The sequence below is a fragment of the Dendrobates tinctorius genome, unplaced genomic scaffold, assembly GCF_039654945.1.
Source record: "Dendrobates tinctorius isolate UK_male_01 unplaced genomic scaffold, ASM3965494v1 ptg000251l, whole genome shotgun sequence".
Classification (NCBI taxonomy): domain Eukaryota; kingdom Metazoa; phylum Chordata; class Amphibia; order Anura; family Dendrobatidae; genus Dendrobates; species Dendrobates tinctorius.
The window spans coordinates 5,708,415-5,735,921 of NW_027361918.1; the positions used below are offsets into that span (position 1 = coordinate 5,708,415).

The following is a 27,507-nucleotide window of genomic DNA, read 5'->3' on the forward strand; positions in this document are numbered from 1 at the left end:
CGCACACCTCTTGGATATAGGGGATGTGTATATGGCACACATCTCTTGTATATAGGTGATGTGTGTGTGGCGCACACCTCTTGTATATAGGGGATGTGTATATGGCGCACACCTCTTGGATATAGGGGATGTGTATAAGGCGCACACCTCTTGTATATAGGGGATGTGTATAAGGCGCACACCTCTTGTATATAGGGGATGTGTATAAGGCGCACACCTCTTGGATATAGGGGATGTGTATATGGCACACATCTCTTGTATATAGGTGATGTGTATGTGACGCACACCTCTTGGATATAGGTGATGTGTATATGGCGCACACCTCTTGGATATAGGTGATGTGTATATGGCGCACACCTCTTGTGTATAGGGGATGTGTATATGGTACACACCTCTTGTATATAGGGGATGTGTATATGGCGCACACCTCTTGGATATAGGGGATGTGTATATGGCGCACACCTCTTGTACAGTCATGGCCAAAAGTATTGACACCCCTGCAATTCTGTCAGATAATATTCAGTTTCTTCCTGAAAATGATTGCAAACACAAATTCTTTGGTATTATTATCTTCATTTAATTTGTCTTAAATGAAAAAACACAAAAGAGAATGAAGCAAAAAGCAAAACATTGATCATTTCACACAAAACTCCAAAAATGGGCCGGACAAAAGTATTGGCACCCTCAGCCTAATACTTGGTTGCACAACCTTTAGCCAAAATAACTGCGACCAACCGCTTCCGGTAACCATCAATGAGTTTCTTACAATGCTCTGCTGGAATTTTAGACCATTCTTCTTGGGCAAACTGCTCCAGGTCCCTGATATTTGAAGGGTGCCTTCTCCAAACTGCCATTTTTAGATCTCTCCACAGGTGTTCTATGGGATTCAGGTCTGGACTCATTGCTGGCCACCTTAGAAGTCTCCAGTGCTTTCTCTCAAACCATTTTCTACTGCTTTTTGAAGTGTGTTTTGGGTCATTGTCCTGCTGGAAGACCCATGACCTCTGAGGTAGACCCAGCTTTCTCACACTGGGCCCTACATTATGCTCCAAAATTTGTTGGTAGTCTTCTGACTTCATAATGCCATGCACACGGTCAAGCAGTCCAGTGCCAGAGGCAGCAAAGCAACCCCAAAACATCAGGGAACCTCCGCCATGTTTGACTGTAGGGACCGTGTACTTTTCTTTGAATGCCTCTTTTTTCTCCTGTAAACTCTATGTTGATGCTTTTGCCCTAAAAGCTCTACTTTTGTCTCATCTGACCAGAGAACATTCTTCAAAAATGTTTTAGGCTTTTTCAGGTAAGTTTTGGCAAACTCCAGCCTGGCTTTTTTATGTCTCGGGGTAAGAAGTGGGGTCTTCCTGGGTCTCCTACCATACAGTTCCTTTTCATTCAGACGCCGACGGATAGTACGGGTTGACACTGTTGTACCCTCGGACTGCAGGGCAGCTTGAACTTGTTTGGATGTTAGTCGAGGTTCTTTATCCAACATCTGCACAATCTTGCGTTGAAATCCCTTGTCAATTTTTCTTTTCTGGCCACATCTAGGGAGGTTAGCCACAGTGCCATGGGCTTTACACTTCTTGATGACACTGCGCACGATAGACACAGGAACATTCAGGTCTTTGGAGATGGACTTGTAGCCTTGAGATTGCTCATGCTTCCTCACAATTTGGTTTCTCAAGTCCTCAGACAGTTCTTTGGTCTTCTTTCTTTTCTCCATGCTCGATGTGGTGCACACAAGGACACAGGACAGAGGTTGAGTCAACTTTAATCCATGTCACCTGGCTGCAAGTGTGATTTAGTTATTGCCAACACCTGTTAGGTGCCACAGGTAAGTTACAGGTGCTGTTAATTACACAAATTAGAGAAGCATCACATGATTTTTCGCACAGTGCCAATACTTTTGTCCACCCTCTTTTTTATGTTTGGTGTGGAATTATATCCAATTTGGCTTTAGGACAATTCTTTTTGTGTTTTTTCATTTAAGACAAATTAAATGAAGATAATAATACTAAAGAATTTGTGTTTGCAATCATTTTCACGAAGAAACTGAGTATTATCTGACAGAATTGCAGGGGTGTCAATACTTTTGGCCATGACTGTATATAGGGGGTGTGTATATGGCGCACACCTCTTGGATATAGGGGATGTGTATATGACGCACACCTCTTGGATATAGGGGATGTGTATATAGCACACGCCTCTTGTATATAGGGGATGTGTATATGGCGCACACCTCTTGGATATAGGGGATGTCTATATATGGCGCACACCTCTTGGATATAGGGGGTGTGTATATGGCGCACACCTCTTGGATATAGGGGATGTGTATATAGCACACACCTCTTGTATATAGGGGATGTGTATATGGCGCACACCTCTTGGATATAGGGGATGTGTATATAGCACACGCCTCTTGTATATAGGGGGTGTGTATATGGCGCACACCTCTTGGATATAGGGGATGTCTATATATGGCGCACACCTCTTGGATATAGGGGATGTGTATATGGCGCACACCTCTTGGATATAGGGGATGTGTATATGGCGCACACCTCTTGGATATAGGGGGTGTGTATATGACGCACACATCTTGGATATAGGGGATGTGTATATAGCACACGCCTCTTGTATATAGGGGATGTGTATATGGCGCACACCTCTTGGATATAGGGGATGTCTATATATGGCGCACACCTCTTGGATATAGGGGATGTGTATATGGCGCACACCTCTTGGATATAGGGGATGTGTATATAGCACACACCTCTTGTATATAGGGGATGTGTATATGGCGCACACCTCTTGTGTATAGGGGATGTGTATATGGCGCACACCTCTTGTATATAGGGGATGTGTATATGGCGCACACCTCTTGTGTATAGGGGATGTGTATATGGCGCACACCTCTTGTATATAGGGGATGTGTATATAGCACACGCCTCTTGTATATAGGGGGTGTGTATATGGCGCACACCTCTTGGATATAGGGGATGTCTATATATGGCGCACACCTCTTGGATATAGGGGATGTGTATATGGCGCACACCTCTTGGATATAGGGGATGTGTATATGGCGCACACCTCTTGTATATAGGGGATGTGTATATGACGCACACCTCTTGTATATAGGGGATGTGTATATAGCACACACCTCTTGTATATAGGGGGTGTGTATATGGCGCACACCTCTTGGATATAGGGGATGTGTATATGGCGCACACCTCTTGGATATAGGGGATGTGTATATAGCGCACACTTCTTGGATATAGGGGATGTGTATATAGCGCACACCTCTTGTATATAGGGGATGTATATATGGCGCACACCTCTTGTATATAGGGGGTGTGTATATGGCGCACACCTCTTGTATATAGGGGATGTGTATATGGCGCACACCTCTTGTATATAGGGGATGTGTATATGGCGCACACCTCTTGTATATAGGGGGTGTGTATATGGCGCACACCTCTTGTATATAGGTGGTGTGTATATGGCGCACACCTCTTGTATATAGGTGATGTGTATAAGGCGCACACCTCTTGGATATAGGGGATGTGTATATGGCGCACACCTCTTGGATATAGGGGTGTGTATATGACGCACACCTCTTGGATAATATAGGGGGATGTGTATATAGCGCACACCTCTTGGATATAGGGGATGTGTATATGGCGCACACCTCTTGGATATAGGGGATGTGTATATGGCGCACACCTCTTGGATATAGGGGGGTGTATATAGCGCACACCTCTTGTATATAGGGGATGTGTATATGGCGCACACTTCTTGGATATGGGGGATGTGTATATGGCGCACACTTCTTGGATATGGGGGATATGTATATGGCGCACACTTCTTGGATATGGGGGATATGTATATGGCGCACACCTCTTGGATATAGGGGATGTGTATATGGCGCACACCTCTTGTATATAGGGGATGTGTATATAGAATCATAGAATCATAGAATCGTAGAGTTGGAAGGGACCTCCTGGGCCATCTGGTCCAACCCCCTGCTCAAAGCAGGATTCGCTAAATCATCCCAGTCAGATGTCTGTCCAGCCTCTGTTTGAAGACTTCCATTGAAGGAGAACTCACCACTTCTCGTGGCAGCCTGTTCCACTCATTGATCACTCTAACTGTCAAAAAGTTTTTTCTAATATCTAATCTGTGTCTCCTCCCATTCAGTTTCATCCCATTGCTTCTAGTCTTTCCTTGTGCAAATGAGAATAAAGTTGATCCTTCTACAATGTGACAGCCCTTTAGATATTTGTAGACAGCTATTAAGTCTCCTCTCAGTCTTCTCTTTTGCAAACTAAACATTCCCAAATCCTGCAACCTTTCCTCATAAGACAGGGTTTGCAGACCGGTCACCATTCTGGTCGCTCTTTTCTGAACTTGCTCCAGTTTGTTGATGTCTTTTTTAAAATGTGGTGCCCAAAACTGGACACAATATTCCAGATGAGGTCTGACCAAAGAGGAGTAGAGGGAAATAATGACTTCACGTGATCTAGACTGTATGCTTCTGTTAATACATCCTAGAATTGCATTTGCCTTTTTTGCTGCTGCATCACACTGTTGACTCATATTCAGTCTGTGATCTATTAGTATACCCAAGTCTTTTTCACATGTGCTGTCACTTAGCCCTATTCCTCCCATTCTATATATGTTTTTTCCATTTTTATTGCCCAGATGTAGTACTTTGCATTTCTCCCTGTTAAAAACCATTCTGTTAGTTGCTGCCCACTTCTCCAGTTTATTTAAATCTTTTTGAATCCTCTCTCTCTCTTCTCTAGTATTAGCTATCCCTCCTAGCTTTGTGTCATCAGCAAATTTAATCAGTTTACCCTCAATTCCTTCATCTAAATCGTTGATAAAGATGTTGAACAATACAGGGCCCAGGACAGAGCCCTGTGGTGCCCCACTTGAGACATTCTTCCAACTGGATGTGCAGCCATTTACGACCACTCTTTGGGTCCGATCACTAAGCCAGTTATGAATCCACCTAACAGTTGCCTTGTCCATTCCATACTTAATCATTTTTTCAATAAGGATTGTATGAGAGACTTTGTCAAATGCTTTGCTGAAGTCAAGATATACTATATCTACAGCATTTCCTTGATCCACCCAATCAGTGATACCGTCATAGAAGGAAATTAAGTTAGTCTGACATGACTTATTAGTTACAAACCCATGCTGACTCTGTTTAATCACTTCATTCTTATCCAGGTATTGACATACATGTTGTTTAATAATTTGTTCAAAGATCTTTCCTGGTATAGAAGTCAGACTCACCGGCCTATAGTTACCTGGGTCCACCTTCTTCCCCTTTTTGAAGATAGGAACAACATTTGCTCTTCTCCAGTCTTCTGGCACTTCTCCTGTTCTCCAAGAATTTTCAAAGATTATAGAGAGGGGTTCAAAAATTTCTTCTGCTATCTCCTTCAGTACTCTGGGGTGTAATTCATCTGGACCTGGAGACTTGAATTCATTTAGGCTAGCTAAGTGTTTCCTCACTATCTTTCTGTTTATAGATATCCTGGATTCTTCTATTCCCTTAATAGGACAGTGAATATGGCGCACACCTCTTGTATATAGGGGATGTGTATATAGCGCACACCTCTTGTATATAGGGGATGTGTATAAGGCGCACACCTCTTGTATATAGGGGATGTGTATATGGCGAACACTTCTTGGATATAGGGGATATGTATATGGCGCACACCTCTTGGATTTAGGGGGTGTGTATATGGCGCACACCTCTTGGATATAGGGGATGTGTATATGGCGCACACCTCTTGTATATAGGGGATGTGTATATGGCGCACACCTCTTGGATATAGGGGATGTGTATATGGCGCACACTTCTTGGATATAGGGGATATGTATATGGCGCACACCTCTTGGATATAGGGGATGTGTATATGGCGCACACTTCTTGGATATAGGGGATATGTATATGGCGCACACCTCTTGGATATAGGGGATGTGTATATGGCGCACACTTCTTGGATATGGGGGATATGTATATGGCGTACACCTCTTGGTTATAGGGGATGTGTATATGGCGCACACCTCATATATAGGATGTGTATATACATCCAGCCATTACCTTCCTCTCTGTGTGCGTCCTTGTATGATCGCCCCCATCTTCCCCCGGCGGCTCTGGGTCAATATTCGTTTTGCCTTCACATGATTCCTTTAATTAAAGTCAGTGAAGCGCAGAGAAAGTGTCAACTGTACAAAGATGGATGGTGGGATAATACACAGAGGATAGAAGTATTCAACCCTAGAATATATACACTGGATATGAGAAGTCTACACGCCTCTTCAAAATATTCGACATTTGTCATGGAAAGTATTCCTACAAGAAGAATCATTTCCAGACTTTTTCCCCCTTTAGTGTCGCCCATGTACTGTTCAAATCTCAAAAGACACAAACTAAAATCATTTAGAGGGGAAAATAAAAAAACCTTCTATAATGTGTTTGCATAAGTATTTGCACCCTCTTATATTTTGGCTATGATTGTGCTCAGTTAGACAATCCCATTTCCCTTTGTTACATAGTAGTCAGCGCTCGTCTTCCGTCATGTACAACGATTCTGATTAACCCCTGAGAAAGTGTTGCTGTTCCAGGAAGACTTTCCTGATATTTTCTGGTGCATAAAAAGCTGACAACACAGCAAAGGATCGCATTATGGAAAGTTGTCAGTCAGGAGAAGGGACAAGAACATTTCCCAGTCTTCAGATCTACCAGGGACACCGTGAAAACGTCCAAGAATGGGCTGAACACAACGGTGACATTCCCGAGTATTGGACATCCCTGAAACATTGCTGGAAGAGAACTGGTCTTGGAGGCGGCCAAGAATCCAACAGCAACATTAAAGGAGCTGCAGGAATTTCTGGCCAGCCCTGGTTGTGTTTTGCATGTGACAACAATCTCCTGTATTCTGCATATGTCCAGCATGTGGGATCGGGGGACATGACTTAAGTCTTTTCATAAACAGAAAATCATCCAGGCCGGCTATGCTCTACCAAAACCTCCATTATGTCTGCCGGAAACTTTGTGGCTATAATTCAAGTAGGTGTAAAGCTGACACCGCGCATTACCAGAAGATCACCATCCCCACAGTGAGGCATGGTGGGGGCAGCATTGAGCTCTGGGGCTGTGTTTTCTTTCACCAATGACAGCACCACACCAGAGAGGGGATCTACACATCAAGCACAGAAAACTTTCTGAAATAAAAGGGGGGAACCTCTTCGCCGCAACAGTTTGCTTTCTGTTCTTGTGGGAAACCTCAATCTGAAGATATCAGGAAGGATATAAGAGGAACTTAACTTGGGGAAGTGCCGGTAGAAGAAGAAGGCAGGGGATTTTATTCCCACCTTTTCTTGATTAAAAAAAAATCAGACGGTGCCTTCAGGACCAATAATAAGAATCTGATTAGATGATTGATAAATCGACCTTTCAAGATGGAGTCAATAAAGACTGGTGATAAACTTCTGTCTCCAGATTGTTACATGATTGTACTAGACCTGAAAGATATGTACTACCATGTCCCAATATATGCGGGTCAACAAAAATATCTGTGGACAGAAAACAAAGGCATTTTCAGTTTAGGGCTTTGCCCTTTGGTTCCTCCATGGCTCGAAGGCTTTTCACCAAGGTCATAGAGCATCTTCGGGGAATAGGATTCTCTGATTATTCCATGTCTGGACGATTTCCTGATTGTAGGAAGATCGGTGGAACACTGCTGAAACTAAAAACATCTAAATGAAAAGCTCAGTCCTTTCCAGGTCTTATGTTGGACTCAGCAAGTCGGACATGTTTTCTCCCGGAGTAGAGGAAACGCAAGGAGATGTCCTTGGTATGTGTGACCGTGAGCAGGCCTGCCATGACACTCACGAAGGCGATATCATTGTTGGGGATCCTGACCTCATGTATTTCGGCAGTGCCATGGGCCCAATCCAATATCATACAACTACAATGGGAGGTATTGTTGGGTCAAAAATGTCTCGGAGGGTAGCAACAAACGGTTGGTGGCTAAGCATAGGAAACCTTCCGTAGAGGTCCCATGGGTGTCTCAGATCAGCGACATCATAGCTACAGAGGTAAGCGTGACTGGATGGGGAGTGCACCTGAGAGGTTGTGTAGTCCTTGGTCAGAACACAAGAAGAGTACTTCATCCAACATGAGGGAACTTTTGGCTGTAAAAAATGCAATAGAAAACGTCCATACTTTTCTGCAAGGCCAGTGAACTTAGCGCTGCTCTGGGTGGGTTGAGCGCTGCTCTGGGTGGGTTGAGCGCTGCTGCGGGTGGGATGAGCGCTGCTACTGGTGGGCTGAGCGCTGCTGCTGGTGGGCTGAGCGCTGCTGCTGGTGGGCTGAGCACTGCTCTGGGTGGGCCGAGCGCTGCTCTGGGTGGGCTGAGCGCTGCTCTGGGTGGGCTGAGCCCTGCTGCGGGTGGGTTGAGCGCTGCTCTGGGTGGGCTGAGCGCTGCTGTGGGTGGGTTGAGCACTGCTCTGGGTGGGTTGAGCGCTGCTGCGGGTGGGTTGAGCGCTGCTCTGGGTGGGTTGAGCGCTGCTGTGGGAGGGTTGAGCACTGCTCTGGGTGGGTTGAGCTCTTGGTGCGCTGACTATGTTGTCTTGCAGGTGGACTCTGTAGTCCGGCTTCATGTGGGATCCGTTAAGGCTTGTGGTCCAGGAGTCAATGGACAGTGCTTCACCGTGGCCTGGCTGCCCACCAAACCTCACCAGTACCTGGCTGCCGGATTTTATGATGGTGAGTGCCGCCAGTCCGTGACTGATGCTGCTTGTCACCAGCTCTGGGACGGCCACTGAGGACAGTCACATGACATCGGTACGAGCTGTGATGGCGGCCATGTTGGTCGTCTCTGGCTTTCCCAGTCGCTAGGGGGAGTCACATGACATCAGTACGAGCTGTGATGGCGGTCATGTTGGTCGTCTCTGGCTTTCCCAGTCGCTAGGGGAGTCACATGACATCAGTACGAGCTGTGATGGCAGCCATGTTGGTCGTCTCTGGCTTTCCCAGTCGCTAGGAGGAGTCACATGACATCGGTATGAGCTGTGATGGCGGTCATGTTGGTCGTCTCTGGCTTTCCCAGTCGCTAGGGGAGTCACATGACATCGGTACGAGCTGTGATGGCGGCCATGTTGGTCGTCTCTGGCTTTCCCAGTCGCTAGGGGGAGTCACATGACATCAGTACGAGCTGTGATGGCGGTCATGTTGGTCGTCTCTGGCTTTCCCAGTCGCTAGGGGAGTCACATGACATCAGTACGAGCTGTGATGGCAGCCATGTTGGTCGTCTCTGGCTTTCCCAGTCGCTAGGAGGAGTCACATGACATCGGTATGAGCTGTGATGGCGGTCATGTTGGTCGTCTCTGGCTTTCCCAGTCGCTAGGGAAGTCACATGACATCGGTACGAGCTGTGATGGCGGCCATGTTGGTCGTCTCTGGCTTTCCCAGTCGCTAGGGGAGTCACATGACATCGGAATGAGATGTGATGGCGGCCATGTTGGTCATCTCTGACTTTCCCAGTCGCTAGGGGAGTCACATGACATCGATATGAGCTGTGATGGCGGCCATGTTGGTCATCTCTGACTTTCCCAGTCGCTAGGGGGAGTCACATGACATCGGTACGAGCTGTGATGGCGGTCATGTTGGTCGTCTCTGGCTTTCCCAGTCGCTAGGGGGAGTCACATGACATCGATATGAGCTGTGATGGTGGCCATGTTGGTCATCTCTGACTTTCCCAGTCGCCAGGGGGAGGCACATGACATCGATATGAGCTGTGATTGCGGCCATGTTGGTCGTCTCTGGCTTTCCCAGTTGCTAGGGGGAGTCACATGACATCAGTACGAGCTGTGATGGCGGCCATGTTGGTCGTCTACAGCTTTCCCAGTCGCTAGGGGGAGGCACATGACATCGATATGAGCTGTGATGGCGGCCATGTTGGTCGTCTCTGGCTTTCCCAGTCGCTAGGGGAGTCACATGACATCGGTACGAGCTGTGATGGCGGCCATGTTGGTTGTCTCTGACTTTCCCAGTCGCTAGGGGGAGTCACATGACATCGGTACGAGCTGTGATGGCGGCCATGTTGGTCGTCTGACTTACCCATTCGCTAGGGGGAGTCACATGACATCGGTACGAGTTGTGATGGCGGCCATGTTGGTCATCTCTGGCTTTCCCAGTTGCTAAGGGGAGTTACATGACATCGGAACGAGCTGTGATGGCGGCCATGTTGGTAGTCTCTGGCTTTCCCAGTTGCTAGGGGGAGTCACATGACATCAGTACGAGCTGTGATGGCGGCCATGTTGGTCGTCTACAGCTTTCCCAGTCGCTAGGGGGAGGCACATGACATCGATATGAGCTGTGATGGCAGCCATGTTGGTCGTCTCTGGCTTTCCTAGTTGCTAGGGGAGTAACATGACATCGTTACGAGCTGTGATGGCGGCCATGTTGGTCGTCTACAGCTTTCCCAGTCGTTAGGGGGAGGCACATGACATCGCTATGAGCTGTGATGGTGGCCATGTTGGTCGTCTTTGGCTTTCCCGGTTGCTAGGGGGAGTCACATGACATCAGTAAGAGCTGTGATGGCGGCCATGTTGGTCGTCTCTGGCTTTCCCAGTCACTAGGGGAGTCACATGACATCGGTACGAGCTGTGATGGCGGTCATGTTGGTCGTCTCTGGCTTTCCCGGTTGCTAGGGGGAGTCACATGACATCAGTACGAGCTGTGATGGCGGCCATGTTGGTCGTCTACAGCTTTCCTAGTCGCTAGGGGAGTCACATGACATCGATATGAGCTGTGATGGCGACCATTTTGGTCGTCTTTGGCTTTCCCAGTTGCTAGGGGAAGTCACATGACATCAGTACGAGCTGTGATGGTGGCCATGTTGGTCGTCTACAGCTTTCCCAGTCGCTAGGGGAGTCACATGACATCGGAACGAGCTGTGATGGCGGCCATGTTGGTCGTCTCTGGCTTTCCCAGTTGCTAGTGGGAGTCACATGACATCAGTACGAGCTGTGATGGCGGCCATGTTGGTCGTCTACAGCTTTCCTAGTCGCTAGGGGGAGGCACATGACCTCGATATGAGCTGTGATGGCAGCCATGTTGGTCGTCTCTGGCTTTCCCAGTTGCTAGGGGGAGTCACATGACATCAGTACGAGCTGTGATGGCAGCCATGTTGGTCGTCTACAGTTTTCCTAGTCGCTAGGGGGAGGCACATGACCTCGATATGAGCTGTGATGGCGGCCATGTTGGTCGTCTCTGGCTTTCCCAGTCGCTAGGGGAGTCACATGACATCGGTACGAGCTGTGATGGCGGCCATGTTGGTTGTCTTTGGCTTTCCCAGTTGCTAGGGGAAGTTACATGACATCAGTACGAGCTGTGATGGCGGCCATGTTGGTCGTCTACAGCTTTCCCAGTCGTTAGGGGGAAGCACATGACATCGGTACGAGCTGTGATGGCGGCCATGTTGGTCATCTACAGCTTTCCTAGTCGCTAGGGGGAGGCACATGACATCGATATGAGCTGTGATGGCGGCCATGTTGGTCGTCTCTGGCTTTCCCTGTCGCTAGGGGAGTCAAATGACATCGGTACGAGCTGTGATGGCGGCCATGTTGGTTGTCTCTGGCTTTCCCAATTGCTAGGGGAAGTTACTTGACATCAGTACGACCTGTGATGGCGGCCATGTTAGTCGTCTCTGGCTTTCCCAGTCATTAGGGGGAGGCACATGACATCGCTATGAGCTGTGATGGCGGCCATGTTGGTCGTCTCTGGCTTTCCCAGTCGCTAGGGGAGTCACATGATCATCGGTACGAGCTGTGATGGCGGTCATGTTGGTCGTCTCTGGCTTTTCCAGTCGCTAGGGGAGTCACATGACATCGGTACGAGCTGTGATGGCGGCCATGTTGGTCGTCTACAGCTTTCCCAGTCGCTACGGGGAGGCACATGACATCGATATGAGCTGTGATGGCGGTCATGTTGGTAGTCTCTGGCTTTCCAAGTTGCTAGGGGGAGTCACATGACATCAGTACGAGCTGTGAAGGCGGCCATTTTGGTCGTCTACAGCTTTCCCAGTCGCTAGGGGAGTCACATGACATCGGAACGAGCTGTGTTGGCGGCCATGTTGGTCGTCTCTGGCTTTCCCAGTCGCTAGGGGAGTCACATGACATCGGTACGAGCTGTGATGGCGGCCATGTTGGTCGTCTACAGCTTTCCCAGTCGCTACGGGGAGGCACATGACATCGATATGAGCTGTGATGGCGGTCATGTTGGTCGTCTCTGACTTTCCCAGTTGCTAGGGGAGTCACATAACATCGGTACGAGCTGTGATGGAAGCCATGTTGGATGTCACCAGTGTCAGCCGCCTCAGTTGTCACGTCCTCACAGGGCAGCAGTGATTTCTCGGGGGTCTCCTGGTTTTCAGAGCGGAGCCATTATCTTATAGCTGCAATTTTCTGATTTTAGGACTCGTAGCAATATGGGATTTGAAGACCAAGTCCATCCTGCAGAGGGTCCGGCAGGGCCGGGTGATCAAGCAGTACCCCTTCCACAGCTTCTCCGCCCACGACGGCGCCGTGCGCAGCATCGAGTGGTGTAAAGCAGACAGGTACCAAGATATCACACTGCTCCATAATCCATAGCTGCCGGCCCTAGGCTCCTGTATGTGGCCAGTGTCAAGGGCTGCTTATATCGCTCCGTGGTGTAATAACCTCCCCTTATATCGCTCCTGTGGTTTTATAACCTCCCATTATATCGCTCCTGTGGTTTTATAACCTCCCATTATATCGCTCCTGTGGTGTAATACCCTCCCATTATATCGCTTCTGTGGGGTACTAACCTCGCCTTATATCGCTCCATGGTGTGATTACCTCACTTTATATAGCTCTGTGATGTAATAACCTACCTTTATATCGGAACTGTGGTGTAATAACCTCCCCTTGCATCGCTCTTATGGTGTAATAACCTCCCCTTGTATGCCTCTTGTGGTGTAATAACCTCCCATTATATCACTCCTGTGGTGTAATAACCTCCCCTGTTGAATAATAACCTCCCCTTATATCGCTTCTGGAGTGTAATAACCTCCCCTTGTATCGCTCCGTGGTGTAATAACCTCCCCTTATATCACTCCGTGGTGTAATGACCTCCCCATATATCGCTCCGTGATGTAATGACCTCCCCTTATATCGCTCTGTGGTGTAATAACCCCCCTTATATCGCTCTGTGGTGTAATGACCAGCAGACTTCCATCTCCACAGGCGATTTGAATTAAAAGGAAAATTTACTTATAATATAAGTTACAATTAAAAATGAGATATAAAAGACAGGGACCCTGAGCAGGCGGGGGGCCCACTCGCGTTGGGGACATCAGCGAGCTATGGGGTCCCAGTGCCAGCGCCCAAGAGGAGACCTCCACCTGCTCAGGGTCCCTGTACTTGCGATACTTGCCTCTCCTGGTTCCTCCACTGCGGCGTCTTCCACGTTTTCTGACTGTGACTGTCAGGTCAGAGGGCGCGATGACATCACTAGTGTGCGCCCTCTGCCTGAACAATCACCGTGCCGAGAGCCGGAAGACGGCGACGCTGAGGAGTCCGGGGCAGAGCAGCGGCCAGCAAGAAGATGTCATTTTTTTATGTTTGGAGCAATATATGGGGCCCATCATATACTAGAGCATTATATGGAGCCCATTATATGTGGAGCTTTATATGGGGCCCATAATACACTGGAGCATCAAATATGGGACACATCTTACACTGGAACATCATATATGGGGCCCATCATATACTGGAGCATCATATGGGACCTATTATATATGGAGCATCTTATAGGACCCATTATATATGGAGCATCTTATGGGGCCCATTATATATGGAGCATCTTATGGGACCCATCATACAATGGAGCATCATACAGTTGTGCTCAAAAGTGTACAAGTTTGTTGTCCTTTTTTCATAGAATATGAATGATAACACCAAAACTTTTTCTGCGCTGTTGGTTAGTTGTTGGGCAAAGCCATTTATTGTCAAACTACTGTGTTTTCTCTTTTTAAATCATAATGACAACCCAAAACATCCAAATGACCCTGATCAAAAGTTTACATACCTTGGTGATTTTGGCCTAATAACATGCACAGAAGTTGACATAAATGGGTGTGAATTGCTACTAAAGGTAACATCCTCAACTGTGACCTGTTTGCTTGTAATCAATGTGTGTGCGCTTAAAAGCTGAGTGAGTTTCTGAGATCCAGACAGACTCTTGCATCTTTCATCCAACCACTGATGTTTCTGGATTGTGAGTCATGGGGAAAGCAAAAGAATTGTCAATGTATCTATGGGAAAAGGTAGTTGAACTGTATAAAACAGGAAAGGGATGCAAAAAGATTTCCAAGGAATTGATAATGCCAGTCAGAAGCGTTCAAACTGTGATTAACAAATGGAAAATCAGGGGCTCTTTTAAAACAAAACCAAGGTCAGGTAGACCAACAAAAATGTTATCCACAACTGCCAGGAAAATTGTTCGGGATGCAAAGAAAAACTCACAAATAACATCAGCTGAAATACTGGACTCTCTGAAAACTAGCAGTGTGGCTGTTTCATGATGCACAATAAGGAGGCACTTGAGGAAAAATGGGCGGCATGGTCGAGTCACCAGAAGAAAGCCATTACTGTGCAAATGCCACAAAGTATCTCTCCTACAATACGCAAAACAGCACAGAGGCAAGCCTCAAAACTTCTGGAGCAAGGTAATTTGGAGTGATGAGACCAAAATTGAACTTTTTGGCCACAATCATAAATGTTACATTTGGAGAGAGGTCAACAAGGCCTATGATGAAAGGAACACCATTCCTACTGTAAAGCACGGCGGTCGATCACTGATATTTTCGGGATGTGTGAACTGCAAAGGTGCAGGAAACCTGGTCAGAGTTGAAGGAAAGATGAATGCAGCACGTTATCAGTAAATACTGGAGGCTAATTTGCAATCTTCAGCCTGGAAGCTGCGCATGGGACGTACTTGGACGTTCCAAAATGACAACGATCCAAAACACAAGGCCAAGTCGACCTGTCATTGGCTACAGCAGAACAAAGTGAGGGTTCTGGAGTGGCCATCTCAGTCTCCTGACCTCAATATCATTGAGCCACTCTGAGGAGATCTCAAGCACGCAGTTCATGCTAGATAGCCCAGGAATTTACAGGCTTTTTACCAAGAAGAGTGGGAAGCTTTACCATCTGAGGAAATAAAGAACCTCATCTACAACTACCACAAAAGACTTCACGCTGTCATTGATGTTAGAGGGGGCAATACACAGTATTAAGAAATGGGGTATGTAAACTTTTGATCAGGGTCATTTGGATGTTTTGGCTTGTCAGTATGATTTAAAAAGCGAAAACACAGTAGTTTGACAAATGGCTTCACCCAACCACTAACCATGAGTGGAGAAAAAGGTTTGGTGTTATAATTCATATTCTCTGACAAAAGGCCAAGAAAGCAAAAATTCTGCCGGGCTGTGTAAAATTTGAGCACAACTGTATATGGGGCCCATCATGTATGGAGCATTATATGGGGCCCATCATACACTGGAACATCATATATGGAGCCCATCATATACTAAAGCATCATATAGGGCCCATTATATATGGGCCCACTCTGTTCTGTTTGGAGCAATATATGGGACCCTTCATATACTGTATGGAATATTATGTGGGGCCTTTTATGTATGGAGCAATATATTGAGCTCATTATACTGTATGGAGCATTATATGGGGCTCATTATTCTGTATGGAGCACTATGTGGTTCCCATAATACTGTGTGAAGCAATATATTGGGCTCATTATACTGTATGGAGCAATATATGGGGCCCATCATATACTGTATGAAACATTATAAGGGGCCCATTATGTATGGAACAATATATGGGGCCCATTATGTATGGAGCAATATATGAGGCTCATTATTCTGTATGGAGCACTATGTGGTGCCCATAATACTGTATGGAGCAATATATTGGGCTTATTCTGTATGGAGCATTATATAGGGCTCATTATTCTGTATGGAGCAATATATAGGGCTCATTATTCTGTATGGAGCAATATATAGGGCTCTTTATTCTGTGTGTAACAATATATGGGGCTCATAGTGTATGGAGCAATATATGGGGCTCATTATTCTGTATGGAGCAATATATGGGGCTCATTATTATGTATGGAGAAATATATGGGGCTCATTATTCTGTATGGAGCAATATATGGGGCTCATAGTGTATGGAGCACTATGTGGTTCCCATAATATTGTATGGAGCAATATATGGGGCCCATTATACTATATGGAGCAATATATGGAGCTCATTACTCTGTGTGGAGCACTGTGGTGCCCATATACTGCAGGGAGGACTGTGATGCCCATTATACTGTATGGAGAACTATGTGGTGCCCATTATACTGTATTGAGCAACATATCGGGCTCATTATTCTGTATGGAGCAATATATGGTGCTCATTATACTGTATGGAGCATTATATGGGGCTCATTCTGTAAGGAGCAATATATGGGGCTCATTATTCTGTATGGCGCAATACATGGGGCTCATTATACTGTATGGAACAATATATGGGGCTCATTATTCCGTATGGAGCAATATATTGGGCTCATTATACTGTATAGAGCAATATATGGTGCTCATTAGTCTGTATGGAGCACTATGTCCATAATACTGTATGGAGGACTATGTGGTGCCCATAATACTGTATGGAGCAATAATATGGGGTTCATTATCCATAATACTGTATGGCGGACTCCACTGGGACTCTTTTGCCCAGGGCCCACGACCCCCCCATGAGACCCCCCGTGTACATAAGAGCGTGGCAGCGTTCAAAGACAAATTGTGCTCACAGCGATGGAGTTCCTGCAGCTACCCAGAACAAAGAACCTCAGTGATAAGGACACAATTATTAGTTGTGAAGGATGGTCCCTGTGAAGGATGGTCCCGGTGCAGGAGACTCCAGACGTCGAGTGTCTGTGAGGACGTCTCGTGCTTGCTTGTGAGAGGACGTCTCGTGCCTGCCTGTGAGAGGATGACTCGTGCCTGCCTGTGAGAGGACGTCTCGTGCCTGCCTGTGAGAGGACGTCTCGTGTCTGCCTGTGAGAGGACGTTTCGTGTCTGCCTGTGAGAGGACGTTTCGTGTCTGCCTGTGAGAGGACGTTTCGTGTCTGCCTGTGAGAGGACGTTTCGTGTCTGCCTGTGAGAGGACGTTTCGTGTCTGCCTGTGAGAGGACGTCTCGTGCCTTCCTGTGAGAGGACGTCTCGTGCCTGCCTGTGAGAGGACGACTCGTGCCTGCCCGTGAGAGGACGTCTCGTGCCTGCCCGTGAGAGGACGTCTCGTGTCTGCCCGTGAGAGGACGTTTCGTGTCTGCCCGTGAGAGGACGTTTCGTGTCTGCCCGTGAGAGGACGTCTCGTGTCTGCCCGTGAGAGGACGTCTCGGGCCTGCCCGTGAGAGGACGTCTCGGGCCTGCCCGTGAGAGGACGTCTCGGGCCTGCCCGTGAGAGGACGTCTCGGGCCTGCCCGTGAGAGGACGTCTCGGGCCTGCCCGTGAGAGGACGTCTCGGGCCTGCCCGTGAGAGGACGTCTCGGGCCTGCCCGTGAGAGGACGTCTCGGGCCTGCCCGTGAGAGGACGTCTCGGGCCTGCCCGTGAGAGGACGTCTCGGGCCTGCCCGTGAGAGGACGTCTCGGGCCTGCCCGTGAGAGGACGTCTCGGGCCTGCCCGTGAGAGGACGTCTCGGGCCTGCCCGTGAGAGGACGTCTCGGGCCTGCCCGTGAGAGGACGTCTCGGGCCTGCCCGTGAGAGGACGTCTCGGGCCTGCCCGTGAGAGGACGTCTCGGGCCTGCCCGTGAGAGGACGTCTCGGGCCTGCCCGTGAGAGGACGTCTCGGGCCTGCCCGTGAGAGGACGTCTCGGGCCTGCCCGTGAGAGGACGTCTCGGGCCTGCCCGTGAGAGGACGTCTCGGGCCTGCCCGTGAGAGGACGTCTCGGGCCTGCCCGTGAGAGGACGTCTCGGGCCTGCCCGTGAGAGGACGTCTCGGGCCTGCCCGTGAGAGGACGTCTCGGGCCTGCCCGTGAGAGGACGTCTCGGGCCTGCCCGTGAGAGGACGTCTCGGGCCTGCCCGTGAGAGGACGTCTCGGGCCTGCCCGTGAGAGGACGTCTCGGGCCTGCCCGTGAGAGGACGTCTCGGGCCTGCCCGTGAGAGGACGTCTCGGGCCTGCCCGTGAGAGGACGTCTCGGGCCTGCCCGTGAGAGGACGTCTCGGGCCTGCCCGTGAGAGGACGTCTCGTGTCTGCCCGTGAGAGGACGTCTCGTGTCTGCCTGTGAGAGGACGAGAGGACGTCTTGTGCCTGCCTGTGAGAGGACGTCTTTTCCGCTCTTCCCAGTTGGGGCTGTGGTGGGTGCTATGGTCCGTTCTGCCCAATTGGGGCTGCGGCAGGCGCTACGGCCCACTCCATCCAGTTCTTGCTGTGGCAGTTGTTACAGTCCGCTTTGCCCAGTTGGGGCAGTGGCAGGTGCTACGGTCCAATCTGCCCGGTTGGGGCTGTGTCAGGTGTTTCAGTCTGCTCTGTCCGGTTGGGGCTGTGACAGGTGTTTCAGTCTGCTCTGTCCGGTTGGGGCTGTGGCAGGTGTTTCCGTCTGCTCTGTCCGGTTGGGGCTGTGTCAGGTGTTTCAGTCTGCTCTGTCCGGTTGGGGCTGTGGCAGGTGTTTCAGTCTGCTCTGTCCGGTTGGGGCTGTGGCAGGTGTTTCCGTCTGCTCTGTCCGGTTGGGGCTGTGGCAGGTGTTTCCGTCTGCTCTGTCCGGTTGGGGCTGTGTCAGGTGTTTCAGTCTGTTCTGTCCGGTTGGGGCTGTGACAGGTGTTTCAGTCTGCTCTGTCCGGTTGGGGCTGTGGCAGGTGTTTCAGTCTGTTCTGTCCGGTTGGGGCTGTGTCAGGTGTTTCAGTCTGTTCTGTCCGGTTGGGGCTGTGGCAGGTGTTTCAGTCTGCTCTGTCCGGTTGGAGCTGTTGCAGGTGTTTCAGACTGCTCTGTCCGGTTGGGGCTGTGGCAGGTGTTTCCGTCTGCTCTGTCCGGTTGGGGCTGTGGCAGGTGTTTCAGTCTGCTCTGTCCGGTTGGGGCTGTGGCAGGTGTTTCAGTCTGCTCTGTCCGGTTGGGGCTGTGGCAGGTGTTTCCGTCTGCTCTGTCCGGTTGGGGCTTTGTCAGGTGTTTCAGTCTGCTCTGTCCGGTTGGAGCTGTGGCAGGTGTTTCAGTCTGCTCTGTCCGGTTGGGGCTGTGGCAGGTGTTTCAGTCTGCTCTGTCCGGTTGGGGCTGTGGCAGGTGTTTCCGTCTGCTCTGTCCGGTTGGGGCTTTGTCAGTTGTTTCAGTCTGCTCTGTCCGGTTGGGGCTGTGGCAGGTGTTACAGTCTGCTCTGTCCGGTTGGGGCTGTGTCAGGTGTTTGTCTGCTCTGTCCGGTTGGGGCTGTGGCAGGTGTTTGTCTGCTCTGTCCGGTTGGGCTGTGGCAGGTGTTTGTCTGCTCTGTCCGGTTGGGGCTGTGTCAGGTGTTTCAGTCTGCTCTGTCCGGTTGGGGCTGTGGCAGGTGTTTGTCTGCTCTGTCCGGTTGGGGCTGTGGCAGGTGTTTGTCTGCTCTGTCCGGTTGGGGCTGTGGCAGGTGTTTGTCTGCTCTGTTCGGTTGGGGCTGTGGCAGGTGTTTCAGTCTGCTCTGTCCGGTTGGGGCTGTGTCAGGTGTTTGTCTGCTCTGTCCGGTTGGGGCTGTGGCAGGTGGTTCAGTCTGTTCTGTCCGGTTGGGGCTGTGGCAGGTGTTTCAGTCTGCTCTGTCCGGTTGGGGCTGTGGCAGGTGTTTCAGTCTGCTCTGTCCGGTTGGGACTGTGGCAGGTGTTTGTCTGCTCTGTCCGGTTGGGGCTGTGGCAGGTGTTTCAGTCTGCTCTGTCCGGTTGGGGCTGTGGCAGGTGTTTCAGTCTGCTCTGTCCGGTTGGGGCTGTGGCAGGTGTTTCAGTCTGCTCTGTCCGGTTGGAGCTGTGGCAGGTGTTTCAGTCTGTTCTGTCCGGTTGGGGCTGTGGCAGGTGTTTCAGTCTGCTCTGTCCGGTTGGGGCTGTGGCAGGTGTTTCAGTCTGCTCTGTCCGGTTGGGGCTGTGGCAGGTGTTTCAGTCTGCTCTGTCCGGTTGGAGCTGTGGCAGGTGTTTCAGTCTGTTCTGTCCGGTTGGGGCTGTGGCAGGTGTTTCAGTCTGCTCTGTCCGGTTGGAGCTGTGGCAGGTGTTTCAGTCTGCTCTGTCCGGTTGGGGCTGTGGCAGGTGTTTCCGTCTGCTCTGTCCGGTTGGGGCTGTGGCAGGTGTTTCAGTCTGCTCTGTCCGGTTGGGGCTGTGGCAGGTGTTTCAGTCTGCTCTGTCCGGTTGGGGCTGTGGCAGGTGTTTCCGTCTGCTCTGTCCGGTTGGGGCTTTGTCAGGTGTTTCAGTCTGCTCTGTCCGGTTGGAGCTGTGGCAGGTGTTTCAGTCTGCTCTGTCCGGTTGGGGCTGTGGCAGGTGTTTCAGTCTGCTCTGTCCGGTTGGAGCTGTGGCAGGTGTTTCAGTCTGTTCTGTCCGGTTGGGGCTGTGGCAGGTGTTACAGTCTGCTCTGTCCGGTTGGAGCTGTGGCAGGTGTTTCAGTCTGCTCTGTCCGGTTGGGGCTGTGGCAGGTGTTTCCGTCTGCTCTGTCCGGTTGGGGCTGTGGCAGGTGTTTCAGTCTGCTCTGTCCGGTTGGGGCTGTGGCAGGTGTTTCAGTCTGCTCTGTCCGGTTGGGGCTGTGGCAGGTGTTTCCGTCTGCTCTGTCCGGTTGGGGCTTTGTCAGGTGTTTCAGTCTGCTCTGTCCGGTTGGAGCTGTGGCAGGTGTTTCAGTCTGCTCTGTCCGGTTGGGGCTGTGGCAGGTGTTTCAGTCTGCTCTGTCCGGTTGGGGCTGTGGCAGGTGTTTCCGTCTGCTCTGTCCGGTTGGGGCTTTGTCAGTTGTTTCAGTCTGCTCTGTCCGGTTGGGGCTGTGGCAGGTGTTTGTCTGCTCTGTCCGGTTGGGGCTGTGGCAGGTGTTTGTCTGCTCTGTCCGGTTGGGGCTGTGTCAGGTGTTTGTCTGCTCTGTCCGGTTGGGGCTGTGGCAGGTGTTTGTCTGCTCTGTCCGGTTGGGGCTGTGGCAGGTGTTTGTCTGCTCTGTCCGGTTGGGGCTGTGGCAGGTGTTTGTCTGCTCTGTCCGGTTGGGGCTGTGGCAGGTGTTTCCGTCTGCTCTGTCCGGTTGGGGCTGTGGCAGGTGTTTGTCTGCTCTGTCCGGTTGGGGCTGTGGCAGGTGTTTGTCTGCTCTGTCCGGTTGGGGCTGTGGCAGGTGTTTGTCTGCTCTGTCCGGTTGGGGCTGTGGCAGGTGTTTGTCTGCTCTGTCCGGTTGGGGCTGTGGCAGGTGTTTGTCTGCTCTGTCCGGTTGGGGCTGTGGCAGGTGTTTCCGTCTGCTCTGTCCGGTTGGGGCTGTGGCAGGTGTTTGTCTGCTCTGTCCGGTTGGGGCTGTGTCAGGTGTTTCAGTCTGCTCTGTCCGGTTGGGGCTTTGTCAGGTGTTTGTCTGCTCTGTCCGGTTGGGGCTGTGGCAGGTGTTTGTCTGCTCTGTCCGGTTGGGGCTGTGGCAGGTGTTTGTCTGCTCTGTCCCGTTGGGGCTGTGGCAGGTGTTTGTCTGCTCTGTCCGGTTGGGGCTGTGGCAGGTGTTTCCGTCTGCTCTGTCCGGTTGGGGCTGTGGCAGGTGTTTGTCTGCTCTGTCCGGTTGGGGCTGTGGCAGGTGTTTGTCTGCTCTGTCCGGTTGGGGCTGTGGCAGGTGTTTGTCTGCTCTGTCCGGTTGGGGCTGTGGCAGGTGTTTGTCTGCTTTGTCCGGTTGGGGCTGTGGCAGGTGCTCACGCTTTTTTTGGTGCTGCACAAAATCATTTGGGCTTTATTAAGAAGGAATTTAGTTCATTATGGCCCTCAGTTCATGGGCCTACCACTGGTTCTCAGTAACTGATTTATTGTATGCACCAGAGTCATGTTCTCCTCCTTTTTTTTCTTTGGCAACCGATTGGGTGCGTCCTGTGTCTGGTGGTCCCTCCAGAATGCTGGGGAATCTCTAACTCCGATGACATAATGGCAGATTTTGGCTTTTAATAGCTGCAGTGATTATTTTCATTATCAGTAATAACCTCCCTTTATTACACTCCTGTAGCTTAATAACCCCCTTTTATAATGCTCCGGTAGTGTAATAACCCTCTTATATAACGCTTTTGTAGTGTAATAACCCCCTCTTATTATGCTCCTGTAGTGTAATCACCCCTCTTATTACTCTCCTGTAGTCTACTGTCCTCTCATTACGCTCCTATAGTGTAATCACCCGTCTTATTAGGCTATGTGCACACGCTGCGGTTTCGCTGCGGTTTTGGCCCTGTGGAACTGCAGCAGTTCCGCAGACATGGTACAGTACTATGTAACCCTATGGGTTTTCAAAACCGCAGTGCTCACGCTGCGGTTTTTTCCGTGCGGTTTTGCTGCGGTTTACAAACCGCAGCATGTCAATTGTTTCTGCGGATTCTGCTGCGGTTTCACACCTTTAACATAGTAGAGGTGTGAAACCGCAGGGCAAAACCGCAGACCAAACCGCAGGCCAAACCGCAGCAAATCCGCAGGTCACTTTACCTGCGGTTCCGCGGGAAAAAACCCGCAGGTGAATCTGCAGCGTGTGCACATAGCCTTACACTCCTGTAGTCTACTCTCCTCTCTTATTACGCTTCTGTAGTGTAATCACCCCTCTTATTATGCTCATGTAGTCTACTCTCCCTTATTATTATGCTCCTGTAGTCTACGCTCCCCTCTTATTACGCTCCTGTAGTGTAATCACCCCTCTTATTACGCTCCTGTAGTCTACTCTCCCCTATTATTATGCTCCTGTAGTCTACGCTCCCCTCTTATTACGCTCCTGTGGTGTAATCACCCCTCTTATTACGCTCCTGTAGTCTACTCTCCCCTATTATTACGCTCCTGTAGTCTACGTGCCCCTCTTATTACGCTCCTGTGGTGTAATCACGTGCTACTTTTCTGTTCTTAGTAACTTCTTTGTGACGTGTGGAAGCGATCGGCGTCTGAAGTTTTGGGATCTTCGCCGTCTGCAGGCGCCAGTGAACAATATCCGGCGTTTCCAGGGCACAGAGCTGGCGTGGCTGCTGCCATACTGCGGGGTGGTGGTGGCGCAGGACAACTGCTACGCCTCGTGAGTGTCCCGTGCACACAGCTACCATGTCCAGCACAGCACAGCCTCACATCTTCTCTGTCGTCCACAGACACTGCCTGTGCGGCATCCACTACGTGGACTCCGGCTTCCTGGGCTACAAGCCGTACTTTGCTATGCCACGCAAAGGGACGGTGTGGGTAAGGGGCGTCCATGTGTGTCACCCAGGGATCTACAGAGGCCCTCGCTGATTGGGGCGTTGCATGTGATATAGGGGCCCCTCGCTGATTGGGGCGTTGCATGTGATATAGGGGCCCCTCGCTGAATGGAGCATTACAGGTGATATGAGGCCATTCGCTGAATGGAGCATTACATGTGATATAGGGGCCCCTCGCTGAATGGAGCATTACAGGTGTTATAGGGGCCCCTCGCTGAATGGAGCATTACAGGTGTTATAGGGGCCCCTCGCTGAATGGAGCATTACAGGTGATATGGGGCCCCTCGCTGAATGGAGCATTACAGGTGATATAGGGGCCCCTCGCTGAATGGAGCATTACAGGTGATATAGGGGCCCCTCGCTGAATGGAGCATTACAGGTGATATAGGGGCCCCTCGCTGAATGGAGCATTACAGGTGATATAGGGGCCCCTCGCTGAATGGAGCATTACAGGTGTTATAGGGGCCCCTCGCTGAATGGAGCATTACAGGTGATATGGGGCCCCTCGCTGAATGGAGCATTACAGGTGATATAGGGGCCCCTCGCTGAATGGAGCATTACAGGTGATATAGGGGCCCCTCGCTGAATGGAGCATTACAGGTGATATAGGGGCCCCTCGCTGAATGGAGCGTTACAGGTGATATAGGGGCCCCTCGCTGAATGGAGCATTACAGGTGATATAGGGGCCCCTCGCTGAATGGAGCATTACAGGTGATATAGGGGCCCCTCGCTGAATGGAGCATTACATGTGATATAGGGGCCCCTCGCTGAATGGGGCATTACATGTGATATAGGGGCCCCTCGCTGAATGGAGCATTACATGTGATATAGGGGCCCCTCGCTGAATGGGGCATTACATGTGATATAGGGGCCCCTCGCTGAATGGAGCATTACAGGTGATATAGGGGCCCCTCGCTGAATGGAGCATTACAGGTGATATAGGGGCCCCTCGCTGAATGGAGCGTTACAGGTGATATAGGGGCCCCTCGCTGAATGGAGCGTTACAGGTGATATAGGGGCCCCTCGCTGAGTGGAGCGTTACAGGTGATATAGGGGCCCCTCGCTGAATGGAGCATTACAGGTGATATAGGGGCCCCTCGCTGAATGGAGCATTACAGGTGATATGGGGCCCCTCGCTGAATGGAGCATTACAGGTGATATAGGGGCCCCTCGCTGAATGGAGCATTACAGGTGATATAGGGGCCCCTCGCTGAATGGAGCATTACATGTGATATAGGGGCCCCTCGCTGAATGGGGCATTACATGTGATATAGGGGCCCCTCGCTGAATGGAGCATTACATGTGATATAGGGGCCCCTCGCTGAATGGGGCATTACATGTGATATAGGGGCCCCTCGCTGAATGGAGCATTACAGGTGATATAGGGGCCCCTCGATGAATGGAGCATTACAGGTGATATAGGGGCCCCTCGCTGAATGGAGCATTACAGGTGATATAGTGGCCCCTCGATGAATGGAGCATTACATGTGATATAGGGGCCCCTCGCTGAATGGAGCATTACAGGTGATAAAGGGGCCCCTCGCTGAATGGAGCATTACAGGTGATATAGGGGCCCCTCGCTGAATGGGGCATTACAGGTGATATAGGGGCCCCTCGCTGAATGGAGCGTTACAGGTGATATAAGGGCCCCTCGCTGAATGGAGCGTTACAGGTGATATAGGGGCCCCTCGCTGAATGGGGCGTTACAGGTGATATAAGGGCCCCTCGCTGAATGGAGCGTTACAGGTGATATAGGGGCCCCTCGCTGAATGGAGCATTACAGGTGATATAAGGGCCCCTCGCTGAATGGAGCGTTACAGGTGATATAAGGGCCCCTCGCTGAATGGAGCGTTACAGGTGATATAGGGGCCCCTCGCTGAATGGGGCGTTACAGGTGATATAAGGGCCCCTCGCTGAATGGAGCGTTACAGGTGATATAGGGGCCCCTCGCTGAATGGAGCGTTACAGGTGATATAGGGGCCCCTCGCTGAATGGAGCGTTACAGGTGATATAAGGGCCCCTCGCTGAATGGAGCGTTACAGGTGATATAGGGGCCCCTCGCTGAATGGAGCATTACAGGTGATATAGGGTCCCCTCGCTGAATGGAGCATTGCAAGTGATATAAGGGCCACTCGCTGAATGGAGCATTACAGGTGATATAGGGGCCCCTCGCTGAATGGAGCATTATATGTGATATAGGGGCCCCTCGCTGAATGGAGCGTTACAGGTGATATAGGGGCCCCTCGCTGAATGGAGCATTACAGTTGATATAGGGGACCCACGCTGAATGGGGCATTATATGTGATATAGGGGCCCCTCGCTGAATGGGGCATTACATGTGATATAGGGGCCCCTCGCTGAATGGAGCATTACAGGTGATATAGGGGCCCCTCGCTGAATGGAGCATTACAGGTGATATGGGGCCCCTCGCTGAATGGAGCATTACAGGTGTTATAGGGGCCCCTCGCTGAATGGAGCATTACAGGTGATATGGGGCCCCTCGCTGAATGTAGCATTACAGGTGATATAGGGGCCCCTCGCTGAATGGAGCGTTACAGGTGATATAGGGGCCCCTCGCTGAATGGAGCATTACAGGTGATATGGGGCCCCTCGCTGAATGGAGCATTACAGGTGATATAGGGGCCCCTCGCTGAATGGAGCATTACAGGTGATATGGGGGCCCCTCGCTGAATGGAGCATTACAGGTGATATGGGGCCCCTCGCTGAATGGAGCATTACAGGTGATATAGGGGCCCCTCGCTGAATGGAGCATTACAGGTGATATAGGGGCCCCTCGCTGAATGGAGCATTACAGGTGATATAGGGGCCCCTCGCTGAATGGAGCATTACAGGTGATATAGGGGCCCCTCGCTGAATGGAGCATTACAGGTGATATAGGGGCCCCTCGCTGAATGGAGCGTTACAGGTGATATAGGGGCCCCTCGCTGAATGGAGCGTTACAGGTGATATAGGGGCCCCTCGCTGAATGGAGCATTACAGGTGATATAGGGGCCCCTCGCTGAATGGAGCATTACAGGTGATATAGGGGCCCCTCGCTGAATGGAGCATTACAGGTGATATAGGGGCCCCTCGCTGAATGGAGCGTTACAGGTGATATAGGGGCCCCTCGCTGAATGGAGCGTTACAGGTGATATAGGGGCCCCTCGCTGAATGGAGCGTTACAGGTGATATAGGGGTCCCTCGCTGAATGGAGCATTACAGGTGATATAAGGGCCCCTCGCTGAATGGAGCGTTACAGGTGATATAGGGGCCCCTCGCTGAATGGAGCGTTACAGGTGATATAGGGGCCCCTCGCTGAATGGAGCGTTACAGGTGATATAGGGGCCCCTCGCTGAATGGAGCGTTACAGGTGATATAGGGGCCCCTCGCTGAATGGAGCATTACAGGTGATATAAGGGCCCCTCGCTGAATGGAGCGTTACAGGTGATATAGGGGCCCCTCGCTGAATGGAGCGTTACAGGTGATATAGGGGCCCCTCGCTGAATGGAGCGTTACAGGTGATATAGGGGCCCCTCGCTGAATGGAGCGTTACAGGTGATATAGGGGCCCCTCGCTGAATGGAGCATTACAGGTGATATAGGGGCCCCTCGCTGAATGGAGCATTACAGGTGATATAGGGGCCCCTCGCTGAATGGAGCATTACAGGTGATATAGGGGCCCCTCGCTGAATGGAGCATTACAGGTGATATAGGGGCCCCTCGCTTAATGGAGCGTTACAGGTGATATAGGGGCCCCTCGCTGAATGGAGCGTTACAGGTGATATAGGGGCCCCTCGCTGAATGGAGCGTTACAGGTGATATAGGGGTCCCTCGCTGAATGGAGCATTACAAGTGATATAAGGGCCCCTCGCTGAATGGAGCGTTACAGGTGATATAGGGGCCCCTCGCTGAATGGAGCGTTACAGGTGATATAGGGGCCCCTCGCTGAATGGAGCGTTACAGGTGATATAGGGACCCCTCGCTGAATGGAGCATTACAGGTGATATAGGGGCCCCTCGCTGAATGGGGCTTTGCATGT

At 50.7% G+C, this 27,507-nt stretch overlaps 1 protein-coding gene across 2 annotated transcripts in view; it reads left to right on the forward strand.

Annotated features, from left to right (window-relative positions):
• GTF3C2 (general transcription factor IIIC subunit 2) overlaps positions 1-27,507 on the forward strand; it is a 116,704-nt gene that overhangs the window by 81,131 nt on the left and 8,066 nt on the right. For both annotated transcript variants that reach the window (XM_073557784.1, XM_073557785.1), the window contains 4 exons: positions 8,659-8,788; positions 12,500-12,641; positions 23,133-23,294; positions 23,365-23,452. In XM_073557784.1, the coding sequence (XP_073413885.1) occupies positions 8,659-8,788; positions 12,500-12,641; positions 23,133-23,294; positions 23,365-23,452 (522 nt within the window). The remainder of the gene's footprint in view (positions 1-8,658; positions 8,789-12,499; positions 12,642-23,132; positions 23,295-23,364; positions 23,453-27,507) is intronic.